The 13724-nt window shown below is 36.6% G+C and overlaps 1 protein-coding gene across 2 annotated transcripts in view; it reads right to left on the bottom strand.

The window, feature by feature from the left end:
* tnksa (tankyrase, TRF1-interacting ankyrin-related ADP-ribose polymerase a) overlaps positions 1–13724 on the bottom strand; it is a 131961-nt gene that overhangs the window by 3234 nt on the left and 115003 nt on the right. For both annotated transcript variants that reach the window (XM_041253735.1, XM_041253745.1), the window contains 8 exons: positions 13529–13638; positions 9949–10137; positions 9429–9666; positions 8503–8585; positions 6858–6978; positions 6012–6109; positions 3226–3300; positions 1641–1746 (listed from right to left, as the gene is read on the bottom strand). In XM_041253735.1, the coding sequence (XP_041109669.1) occupies positions 1641–1746; positions 3226–3300; positions 6012–6109; positions 6858–6978; positions 8503–8585; positions 9429–9666; positions 9949–10137; positions 13529–13638 (1020 nt within the window). The remainder of the gene's footprint in view (positions 1–1640; positions 1747–3225; positions 3301–6011; positions 6110–6857; positions 6979–8502; positions 8586–9428; positions 9667–9948; positions 10138–13528; positions 13639–13724) is intronic.

Genomic DNA, 13724 nt, shown 5'->3' with positions numbered 1-13724 from the left:
TCCATTTGGTTCGTGGAGACTGTGTACTCCTCAAAAAAACATCATCTCATCCACTTTCTGTTGCCCCAGGGCTGGGCAGAAAACACTTTTGCGTTTTAGTGACAAACCTACATTGGACTTGAATGTAGGGATTTCAGTGTGATCAAACACACTAACAAATGGGTATATTTCATTGGAGATCCATACAGCTGTAAGCAAGGACTTTTTCAAATAGGAAGCAAGGAAACTGTGTCCCAGAAGCTAATTGCGGGCGCTATGATCCTAGCTCTTGGGAGCCCTCTTTTAAATACTGTACACCCTTTGAATGAAAATTGGTTCATCTCTCTCTGGTATACAATCAGTAGCTGAAATGAGTTTCAGGTCCTTTTGATAACTTACTTAACCTGTCAAATGAGCTCACAATTCACAGAAAATTAGTGAATTTTTGAGAAGACTCTAATGTCTGAAATTTGCATTTCAATTTCTCTTGCAATTAAAATCCCTTTTTACTCAAATAGTTCTCTGTTCACTTTAGCTATATTTCAAATTAATTATGTGCAAAGGCACTAATTCTATTTAAACTGTCAAACACGCACGCAAACCTGAACTTTTAACTCCGCAATATGCATGTTTCTATCTTTCATCTTTTCAGAACAGTACTCCCCCTTTATAATAATGCAGTTCTATCCATTTTTCTGATCTGCCATAAAGACAACGCAAATGCTACTGGAATGCCATTATGGGGCAAATAGGAGCTATGACCACCGTCTTATTACCAGTTCTTCAGTCTGCCTTGTAAATGAGGGAGAAATAAACACTTTCTTTCATGTTAACAGCAATTTCTAACCATTTTTGTAATTGGCTGTTCTAGAACTAAACCTCCTATTTTAGTTATTATGTTTCATATTTAATTATCAGCATACAATTATTGACAAGTTTCCACATCCAAATCCATTTTAAAAGCAAGCAGAGGGACTTTTCAACCTATAACTAATTTAAAATGGTACAGCACTTTGTGATAAATAAAAATCTAATTGCACACAGTGACTTCAGCAAAGGGAATTAAAATATGTTAAATGAGTCCATGTCTACTGCTGACAAATGAAAGATCTCTCTGCATTGTTAAACAAATATTTATATTTACTGCGACACTTCCTTCCATTGAGAAATGCTTCTGGTTCACTACAGTATCTAATTGCACAGTATTTTAGAAATGTCCAGCTAAATTCTACTCTGAACCTAATGAGACACTCCAGGCTACTTCCACCTCATTATCACTCCTATTGCAGGTTATCAAACAGTTGTTTCACTCCAGAGATGAAGTCCAACTGATATTTACAGCACCTGATAAAGCTATGCAAGTTCTGTATAAATGGATAAAATACGCACTGTGGGCTTGGAGCTCACTGGCTCAAAATCTAAAAACACAATACTTGACAACACAAAGCCATATCAACTTCATTGAACAGAAGCAATGCATACTTTGAATGCTCGGCCAATGGATGGAATCCAACATATATATAAAAAATTGACTATTTTACTAAAATTGGCATTAGTATTGGGGATCTTGGCTGACGAATCTCATGTGACTAGGCTGAGATTCAATTGTCTGAAATGATAAGTAATGCTGATGTGCTTCTCAGCCAGTAACACTTTCTTACCATGGAAGAGCATGCGCTCATTATGGTGATTGTGATTCTCATCTGCTATTTCCTTCTGCCGGTGTGAATACCTCTCCCTTAATTTCTTGTTCACCACCTTCTGAATCTGAAAAAAAGGTATTGAAGAATAATTAAAATCATGCACAGTGCATATATATATATATATATATATATATATATATATATATATATATATATATATATATATATATATATATATATATATATATACACACACACACACACATATATATATACAGTGCTCACCCGTTATAACGCGCCTCATAGTGCAGGATCGCAGTAGGGTCGTGGCTCCCATTTGCTCCATAATGCTATTACAGTAGCCCTTTTATACTCGTTATAAGGTGGAACACAAATAGCACGGTCTTGTAACTATGGCTCCTCACTACAGTGTTATAAAGGGTAAGCACTGTGTGTGTGTATTTTATTTATATCTATAGCACACACACACACAGTAAAACTTCAAATAATCGCCGGTTTCCAATACTCGCTGGGTCTCTAATAAGTCCCAGGACTGCTGGGAAACATGATAAATAGACGCCGGGGCATTTACTTAAAATGTTGTGATATATTTAAAAAAAAAATAAAATAAAAATGTTTTAACCCTTTAAGGACCAGGATTTAACACGATCATACTGAAGTGGGCTTCTACCACCGCGATCGTGCAAACACGATAAAAAAAGCACTTTGTTTTGATGACTTACAGCTGAGTCACCGTACTTTGCAGTACAGGCTTGGACTGACGTTCACTTCCTGATATTTTTTTTTTTTTCTTCGTGTCAGTGAGAGGGGCATTTAGTGTCTAAAGAGCAGAGCAGGCAGGCAGGAAGAGACATAAGCAGAAACAAAACACCACAGGAACTTGTTTAGAGCTAATAAAAAAGGGGAAACACTGTAAATCTGATGAATTTGACTTATAATTATATTAGAACATTTATTCTGTCTTGTGTTAATATGTATGTTTTTACAACAATGAATATTTTAATATTATATATTATTAAAAAACTTTCAGGAAGTATTGTAAGATCCCTCGGGTCATAGAATAACAGATTTTTATACATGTATCGCTAAGCAGAATACATAATTTAAAAAAAACCCCAAAAAAACAAAAATTGAAATATTGTGTTGAAAAAAACCCGAAAAGGTCATATGGTATCTGAAGTACTTTAAAATGTTCCTCAGACTGTTCTGAAAAAAAAGGACGCCATTGCAAGATGCTACTGTAAAAAATAGATTTTTTGTGAATTTTTATAGGAACAGTCTACTACAGCCAAAAACGCCTGGTCCTCACTGAAAAATGCTTGGTCCTGAAAGGGTTAATACTAAATGTCTAGGAATAAATCAACTTTAATCTAATTTGAACATCACTCCTGTGAAATGCTGAAGTTGAAGTCATCTTTTAAATGGGATCTGGATGAGTTACACGAGAAACCATAGCCATTTATGCCATCACAAGCCCTTTATTTAAACATTGTTATGGTCAATTTCCATTAAAATATGCAGTGGAAAAATTAGGAAAATACACATCGCTGTAGAAAACCTGCCAGCAGAAGGGCTTGCTCACCTTTAGTATGTTATACTTGCTGAAGACACCACCTGCATTGCCACCATCCCGGTGTTCCCGGATAGTGCTCTGCATCTGAAACAGGAATACAGAATAAACTATCGACACATACATCTCAAACAGCTAAAGCTCATTCTCAGTTGAGTACGCTACTTGCATGTGTATCAGCCATAAAGACAATACAGATCACCAGACTATGAAAAATAATATTATTCTTTCTATAAGCCTCGGAATAGACAGCATGGGCTGTGTTCTGATCACAGAGCAAGTTGCCCCCAATTCTGTGGCACAAAAATGGAGGGGAGATGTTAAAAAAAATAAATAAATAAATAAACGCATTGTGCTGAAATGGTATTCTGAAGACATGTCCTGCACCGTTATATAGCACCTGCCCCATTGCCACATGTCGGCATAAATTTCGGGGTGTGGTATCATTAACATATTCATCGAAGCAATTCTGATGACATCGCAATGGGGTCCCAAATAGACAACTAAGCACTGCGTTAAGACCCACTGAAACCAGGTTTAAGTGGTGCATACAAGGCCCTTTAAGAATTGAACATAGTATAAAAAGCAAAGTAGTCCAAAGTAGCAACTGCGTGTGTTTGGACTGACATAGAATGAGGAAATCAAAGAAAGAAAAGAAAAAATAAACAAATGGTAAGAAACTAAGAGACTAACTAAATTAATAATAAACAAATATATTAATTCAAAATCCTATTTTGCAGATACAATTCAGTACTACATTTATTTTCATGAGGACTGTAGCAATTTATTTTCATGGCAATTATTACAAGTGAAAATATTTACATACAGTATATGGAGAGCAGCATAACAGGTGAGCCACTTCTGCATCTGTACGTCGTCCTTTCTTTCCCTGGTTGTTGCTAGTGCTGAGTGCGTGCGTGTATAATGTGCAACTTTAAATGAGTTCATTACTGTGTAAACTTAACACAATGTATTTGCTTCATTTCCATGATTGAAATAAGTCACACTATCGGCAGACCTAAAACAAGACATCTGTTTCGCTGCCTGGTTTGAAACATTATAACAAATTAGAAAATGGATAATAGAATTTCTTTAACCTGATAGGTCAATATGAGGGCTAAAATCTCTTATGAAGGACTTTGAATGTTATTTTTAAAACTATGTTTAATCACTGCTCCAAATCAATCTGCTTGAAAATACGTAAATACAGCATTCGTGTATTTTACCTTTTGTCTGCTTGTTGTCTCCGTTCTTATAGTGCACGCGCCCTCTGAATGTTGACTGTCAATGTAAAATATTCTGCTTCCTCGCTGTCCTATCTATTTATTTAAATTTAGTATAGCAAATAGATAAAAAAATTAAATAAAAATCGAGAAAGTGATTGCTGTTGGTGGCAATAAGTAACCACAATACTATAGCAACTAGTCTCCGGTTTGAATGACGAGTTGAAATTAAACAACTGCACGCAGTCTGATTAGTTTCAGCAACTTTAAGCATATCACAGTAACAACACAGGCACATCACATCTGTTCTAAATCCAGGAGAAGGAGGTTTTGACTTTATGAACACACACTGTGAACAAGTAACTCAACAAACAGCACGATCAGAATTAACCCATACTGCAGATAACTAGATTATTTTTAATTACTAAAACTTTTTATTTTATTTATTTTGCTTATAAATGTTAGGATCCAACGGTATCTTAAATACTGAAACAAACATGCACTAACACTTATGCACGAAAATGCACTCAAATGCTAATAAAAAAAAAAAAAAAAATTAAGTTAGCGCTACAAACAGGGGGCGGTTGGGCTCTGGGAAACATTCCATGAAGATTAAAGCCCAGGTTATATTGAAACTCTAGTAGATTACAAGCTCAGAGGGAACATGATGCAGCACTTCATGTCCCGCTAGGAAATGAATCAGCTGCTGCTACTGGTAGACAGATCTGGGAGGATAGTAAGTATTTTAAACTTTTAGTAATTCTAATGCAATGAAATAATGTACCTTGTCTAATTATAATAAATAATAAATGATTGCCCTACGTGCCTCTACCTCTTCTATTAATATAGCAAATCTTCTATGTCATGAAGCATGGTTTACATAGTCTCTCAGCAAGTGACCTACTACTTGCTGTTCTGACTTGCTCTGTTTTTTCTTGCTCTGTGCTACTGCCGCTCGACATGATCGCCACTTCCTCATTCAAAACGGAGCCTGGCGGTGACGCAAGCAGATTCTGTCTCTTACAGGGATTGTTGCATGGCCCTGATTGGATAGCAGGTTCCCCAGCCTACTCGGCATTGATTGGCTCGGCACTGTCAATGCACCACTAAACGCACTTGCGCTGGGTTTTTATTTTGATTAGAATCGCATTTCTGGAGAAGCCACGTCCTACGGGGCAGATGCGTTTGACTTTAACCACTGCGTCTGCGACAGCACTCGCTTCACCACAATCGAGCCCCATATGTGGTTCAGTTATAGACTAGTATATTAAAGCAAAACTGAAAAATAAATAAAAATAAAAACACTTTGCTTCCCTACAAACACAATTGTGTAAACAATCTTTTGTTGCACAAAGTAATTTTGAAAACTGACAGCCATTGTATAAAAATAAATAATAATGCTTTAATCTTGTGGGTTTAATTTTAGGACACACTAATTCAAAGCACTGTGACCAATATGAAGGCAACGTTGTACTCCATTCAGCTCCTACTCACTGTTTTGATACTGGGGTAATGCGTCTCATAAATCACTGAAGGATAGTTACGGAGATAAGGTAAAGGGATTAGGTAGAGTACCTCTTCTTCCACAGACTGAAACTCTTTGTCATCAGGTGCCAGGTCAATCAGAACAGTTCCTTGGCCAGCACAGTGGAAAGTCAGATACGGGTTTGTACCTGGGGTATTAGAAAACCAAAAACAGGCATTACTATAAAAAAGTGACCTACATGACAATTTTCAGAAAGATCAGGCAACCTGGTGAAACTCGGTCAAAATCTCAACCAAAAGCATCTAATTAAAATTAACTGCCAAAACAATAGACATTTAGACACACACCTCTAGATTGAAAAAGATAAGACCTATTTGAAATATTAATAAACTAGAAATGGGAGTTTTCGTGAACAAAAATAACGCATCCCTGGTGACATCATACCAGATCAAATGGTTTGGAAACATGTAGTAAAATGGACATGTGAAAAAGACTTGTATGTCAAAGCATGTGGTCCCCATCATTGAACTAGTGGTTAAAACAATTTGTCAATGAAAGGCTACACTTTTACTTGGCAACACCTGTAGTGGAACTTAAGTAAGAAAAATCAGAAGACCAGACTACAGCTATGTACAAAACATTAAGACAGTAACTTTAAAGCATACTGTCTCTTTACAGCAGTAACAAAGTCACCTTACCTTAATACGGCAGCCATATTAGGACACATGCCAATGTCACCAGCACATCTATCATGCAGGGATTATATAATTATATTTACTTATTTATTTATTAATAATCCAACATGCATTATCTGACATCACCAAGGCATGGTTTGTGAGACATGAGACTGGACCAAGTGTTTCAAAGTATTTGTAAAAACTGCAACACTGGCTAGACTAACTTTAGCCCACTTGCCCACCTCCACACTGGCTTACCTTGCTGTCCTCCTAGAAGACGCTCTATTCCTTTAATTAGTTTGTGGCGATGTCCATAGGCGTTGATTCCAATTTCCTTCAGCTCCTCATGGCCCATGTCTGCCAACACGTCCAGTGTAATCTGAAACATTTATAAAAAATGAGTAAACTCAAATATGGGAACATAGTATAAAGGGATTATATTTTTTTCAAATTTCAAACATGTACCTACCAGTCAATTTCAATTTTATTACACTGTGTAACAATTTTTTTTTTTTTTTTTTGGTTCCTGGGTAGTAAGTATCATTTCCTAATTGCTTATGCCTCAAAAGTATAGAAAATGGCTATTATTCCCCACAAACTTTGCTTTTGTGACCAGGACAGTGATATTTGTAAATACAGTATAATCGTAAATCTCGAAAAACTACTCACTTCTAAATCTTTTGTAGTCATTTTTGTATTACTTTAGTATAAATACATGTTAATTTGGATTCATATGTTTTTTTTTTCTGACTATGTGAACGAAGACACACATTTGTCTGTTTTCCCATCGGAAAAGTGTACTTTTGTGGTAATGGAGAAATACCACAGGAGGTTTAAAATGCATAATTTACACTCAAGCATAGCCACTGTCGATGAAAAAGATGTACATAATTGTGAAGCAATCAAACACCAGAACAATGCATCAGGGACCAGAGCCAACAAATTGAATACCAATGTCCAATAACAATATTTCCCAAGACGAATTACTATAAGACTATAAGATAGCATTATGCCTTGCATAAAATGGAGGGAAACTGATACTGCAGGCAGGATGAATAATTGTTTTTTTCATACAGCTCATGTCTTAGACCTTGACGCTTGACCTTGTTTTATTTATTTACACTTTTTTTTATTGGCTTTTTGGAAGACGAAGGAACATTCAATGCAAATCCAGAATAAGGTTCTTCAAAAGCACCAATCAGGGGTAGGATATAAGAACATTTCCAAGGCATTGAATATCCCCTGGAGCACAGTAAAGTCCATTATTAAGAAGGAGTGGCCTGGAGTGGCCCAGTCAAAGCCCGGACCTCAATCCAATAGAGAATATGTGGAAACAGTTGAAAATTGCTGTTCACCAAAGGTCTCCATTCAACTTGATGGAGCTTGACCAATTTTGCAAAGAATGGGCAAAATTGCAGTGTCCAGATGTGCAAAGCTGGTAGAGACTTATCCAAACAGACTCATGGCTGTAATTGCTGCCAAAGGTGTCTCTACCAAATATTGACTCAAGGGGGTGAATACTTATGGAATCAATTATTTTCTGTTTTGTATTTGTAATTAATTTAGAACAATTTGAAGATTTTATTTTTCACTTTGACATTATGGACTTGTTTTGTGTTGATCAGTGGCAAAAACTCCTAATTAAATCCATTCTGATTCCATGTTGTAACACAATAAAATGTGGAAAAGTCCAAGGGGGGTGAATACTTTTGAGAGCCACTGTAAATTATGTCAAAAAATTACTAGAAAAATAATGAGGATTGTTCATAATTGCAAATATTCTTGGGTGAACACCTACAATAGTTTTCCTACAACACCGTCAAGTAAACTAAAAACAACCATCTACTAATCTAGGATGACTGAAGTGCAAATGCAAAGGGAGTTTTTTTTTCCTCCTCCTCACCTGTTCTCTCTCGAAAATATCACGAAGGTGCTCCAGGCCCAGGCTTTTCAGGAACTGACTTATATTCATATCAAGTACTGCCACTAAAAAAAAAACAAAACAAAAAAACCACAAGCATTTTACCATCAAAAAATTTAACCTTAACGCTAAAACAATAAATTAATCTACCAGGCTTGCTTTATACAACTTGAGATGATAATTCCTTATCTGCTGGCTGTCTGCCTAATTAGCGTGGGTCACATGGGAGAAATGCAGAATACCTACTTAGGAAACAGCCTTGTGTTAGCATTGGTCCAGATTGACCCAGTGATGTGATCCTATTATTCATTTCCAGGTAATTGTATTTTTAAACCCCCTGCAGCACACATTTCTTTTTGGAAACAATGTTCATGCACAATTCATCTGCCGAGAGCAATAAATCAAATCCAGGTACCTGTAATGGGACTCGGTGTGCTATTGTTTTTTGTACGTGGACATGTTTATATCAAATAATGTCTGCCTATTCAAATAAAAATATAATAAAATTATCTTACTGTTATTGTTTCTGTTACATTTCTAAAATTCTAGCATAAAATATCTGTAGTCATATACACACAAGTTATCCTAGGGCTAGTATCCATTACTGTACATTTTTTATTTTTTTATATAAAGTATTTTCCTATACTATAAATATCAAAATAATGTGCATGCCTATGGATTGTTTTTTTTATTTCATACTTGCTAGTTCTGCCAGCACCGATGTTAACCATATACTGTAGTCTCAGTAACAGCCAGCACACTGCCTGGGTGATAACAGTAGATTTATATTGTACAATCATTTTTAAAAGAGGCATTTTAAATCCTATCCCAGTCCTCCTGAAAAATATAACTTAAGCCCTTAAGTATGGAGGATGTCAAGCATAATTAATGTAAGTAATTTGACTTGCTTTCTCCTTCTTTCCTCTCTGTACCAGTCGCCCCATCAGCTGCACTTGAGGCCCCGCTGACTGCCAGCTCAGCCAGAGGTCCCGTCAGGTTGTCGATGCTACTGGCAGCCGAAAGGCAGGATGGTGTTGAGGCAGGCGAAATGACAGAGGCACTGACCACAGTTGCTTGGGGTTTGAAACAGGTTGGGAGGGCTTCAGGTGGCATAGCGTCTATCAGCAGAGCTCTGATATCATCCGCCTGTAATAAAGCCATTTAAATAAAATTAACACAATTAAAATTGAATTGTATCAAGTTTACAGAAAACAGTCACATGTCATCTGAAATTTCACTTGTGGTAGCTGGAAAATAGAATGCTCTAAAAAGTGTTTTGCTAATGGGACTCCAGTGGAAAAGGGGTATTTTTTTTCATAGCAGTAATAGTGTCTTGCACTAGAACAATTTAAGTGCTTTTTGAAAGACAAAGAACATTCAGGATTTAATCTGAGCTACCCTGAGAAGACATGAACCCTAGATGCTCACTGTTGCCAGGTCCAGAGGTGTTTGTCCTTCTTGGTTCTTCATGGTGGGGTCTGCCCCATGGGCTAAGAGCAGGGCACAGAGCTGGGTTCGACCTTTCTGTGCTGCCTCATGGAGCGGGGTGAAGGCCCATTTGTCAGTAGCGTTTACGCAGGTGTTGTATTTTATTAAAAGGGCGGCAATATCCACATGCTGCAACAAATACAGGATATGATTAGTGTCTTTCAAAACAAAAGCTATCAAAAAAGAAAAGAAAAAGAAAAACGGTACACGAAACCCAGACAAGTGACTAGAATAAGAAAATGGCATATTTTGTTATTTCTCACAACAGTGGGTGGAATGGGAGCTCAAAATTAAGAAACCTTATGTAGTCTATAGACAGACAGACACAGACAGAGAAGTTTGTTGAATCAATGGACTACAGTCTTCAGTGGGGAAAAAAAAACTGCAGCATAGCCAGTTCATGTCTGACTGACTTGCAATAAAAATGTCTAACAACTTGAAATTTGCAAGATGCCTTGGGGTATTAACTGAAAACACTTGATAAAGTGTTATTACAAAGATAAGCAGATGCATAGAATAGCTGATGCCAGGCAACTGACCTACAACACGATGGAACAAGCCAGATGATTTCAGAATTTCATTATTTCAGAATTGCCAGGCTTGTCTATTTTGCACTACTCATGTTTCATTCTCAGTATTTCAAGAACTTCTTGTTCAGAACAGAAGCTCTTGTTCAGAACTCACAAGTTCATCATGTCATTCACATCACAAAACCATGTAAACTGTGGGTCTCAGAGAGGCAGGATCTGAATGAATCACAGGGACTTTTTCAGGCCATTATTGAAATGTTCTTGCAGAGCTGTGAGGAACACTAGGACAGTGCTTTTCTCCTTTCCCTTTTATGAGCAACAAATTGACCCTAAAATTTAAATATCTTGTTTAACAGCAATGATTTCTTTGGTATGTTGTAGATTGGAGTAAAATAGAGAAGACATCCACGAAAAAAAATGACTGTTTTCTTTAAATTTAGTACTAGAGGGACAAAATAATTACATCCCAAAAGTAGACAAATCTAAATCTAAAACAAAACTGCCAAAATGGTTTAATAGATCAATTAAAAAAAATATATTCAGCAAAAAAAGGCACTTTATAGAGCTAAGGGGGCTAAAACCAATTCCAAAATGTTTTTCCAATATTACAACAGCAAGAGAACATTCAACAGATGAGGTTAAATGCCTAAGAAATACAAATGACAAAATCATAGACAAAAAAAAAGCAAATATATTAAATGATTACTTTTCACAAGTTTTTACAAAGGAGGATACAGACAACATGCCCCATGTCAACCTGTTCCTACCCAGTTTTACTTTAGCATAACTGAGGCAGAAGTGTTAAAGGGACTAGGAGCTCTTAAAATAAACAAATCCCCTAGGCCGGATGAGAGCCTCCCAACAGTACAAAGAAATTAAAGAAGTTATTTACAAACCGCGAACAAAGATCATGCAACAGTCTCTTGACACAGGAGTTGTACTGACAGACTGGAAAATTGCAAACCTAATACCGATCCACAAAAAGGGAAACAAAACCGAACCAGGTAACTACAGACCAATAAGCCAGACTTCTTTTATATGTAAACTAACAAAGTACCGATTAGAGGAGAAACCTCAAAATGGAGCGAGGTAACCAGTAGGAGTACCACAGGGATCATTATTACGTCCTCTGCTATTCCTAAACTACGTTAATGACTTAGATTCTGGTATAATAAGCAAACTTGTTAAATTTGCAGATGACACAAAAACAGGAGTGGCAAACACCATTGAAGCATCAAAGGTCATTCACAACGACCTAGACAGCATTCAGAACTGGGCAGACACATGGCAAATGACATTTGATAGAGAAGGTACTGCACACAGGCAATAAAAATGTGCATTATAAATATCATATGGGAGATAGTGAAATTGAATTAGGAATCTATAAAAATGACCTAGGAGTTTATGTTGACTCAGAAATGTCTTCATCTAGACAATTTTGGGAAGCTATAAAAAAAAGGCCAACAAGATGTTTGGATATATTGTGGAAAATGTTGAATTTAAAAATCAAGAGAAGTAATATTAAAACTGTACAATGCATTAGGAAGACCTCATCTTGAACACTGTGTTCAGTTCTGGTCACCTCGCTACAAAAAGGATATTGCTGCTCTAGAAAGAGTGCACAGAAGAGCGACCAGAATAATTCTGGGTTTAAGAGGCATGTCATATGCAGACAGGCTAAAAAAAAATGTAATCTATTCAGTCTTGAACAAAGACGACAAGGCGATGACCTGATTCAAGCATTCAAAATTCTAAAAGGTATTGAAAATGTCAACTCAAGGGCCAGGGGTCACAAATGGAGATTAGACAAAGGGGCATTCAGAACAGAAAATAGGAGGCACATTTTTACACAGAGAATTGTGAGGGTCTGGAACCAACTCCCCAGTAATGTTGTTGAAGCTGACACCCTGGGATCCTTCAAGAAACTGCTTGATGAGATTCTGAGATCAATAAGCTACTAAAATCCAAGTGAGCAAGATGGGCTAAACTTTCTTATGTTCTTATGTGCTTTGAATATATTGTTTCGAGGATGCTTAAGATAAAGCTCCTTTCTTGTTCATTTACAGCCAACAATTTCAAGTTACGACAGCAGATGTGAAGGGTGTCAAATTTAAACATCTATACACTTTACACTCTATACACTTTACAGCTGCGATTTGTATAGCCATAAATGTTTAAAAATGAAACTAATTTCATTTAGCACACTACTTGTTGGCATTGTTGTCCTTCAGCCATTTATTTAACACTCAGTAGAAAATCAGACATTTTTGTATGCGAAAGATGTGATGCATTTTATTTAAAAGTTCTCCAATGTATAATCCAATTGTTTCTTGATCGTTTGCTGATGTTGTGTTTTGTGGTGCCTTAAGGCACCACACACTTATTGCAAATCAGCTTTTAGCTGAACTGGGTTACAGTATTTAAAGAAACATGCACTAATCTAAACTGAAGCATATCTAGAAACTGTGTGCCACAACATTCAAGAGCAGTGTGACAGTAGATGACTACCACAATGACACCCCTAATAGAGTAAAGGCTGGTCTCGATTCCCTACGAGAGGAGGGAGATGCAAAAGCCAGACAATGGCTCCACTGTAATCACACAGTGACTGCATTCAGATTGCACATCCAAGTTCCACACAAGAATCAATACTAGACTTTATTAAAGAAAAACTGCCATCCACATATTCTTTTTTTCAATTTAAGGGTAATCCAATTCAAAGACGGATCACAAACAACATAACAATGATAGCGTAGATTAATTTTTTTTTAAAAAAAGGTGTAATGCGGCAGAAGTATTGCACATAAAAATACGAGGTCAGCAATGTGATTAAATTCTCTGTCACACAAAAAGCCTCTAAACTGTTCATTGTGCTCTATAACAGTCATGTAAGAGGCAGTTATATGACTGGGGACCGAAGAGAAATGAAACCTGCTTAAATCAGCTTATGAAGTATTTCCAAGGAAAACTAAAAGTTACACTCAACTTACCCCATATGAGGCTGCATTGTGCAGTGGAATGAGACCTCCTTTGTCCTGGGCATTGACATCTGCACCATGTTCAAGAAGGTACTCTGCTACTTCCAGATTATTGTACCCAGCTGTGGAAAATATCATGAACATATAAACATTTAATATCAAAAAGACTACATTCCATTTGAAATAAATGTTGTTTTCCTGAAAATAT

This window comes from Polyodon spathula, chromosome 1, assembly GCF_017654505.1.
Source record: "Polyodon spathula isolate WHYD16114869_AA chromosome 1, ASM1765450v1, whole genome shotgun sequence".
NCBI classification, from domain to species: domain Eukaryota; kingdom Metazoa; phylum Chordata; class Actinopteri; order Acipenseriformes; family Polyodontidae; genus Polyodon; species Polyodon spathula.
Note: the sequence above shows the minus strand (reverse complement) of the source record. Positions and strands in the feature narration are given on the sequence as shown.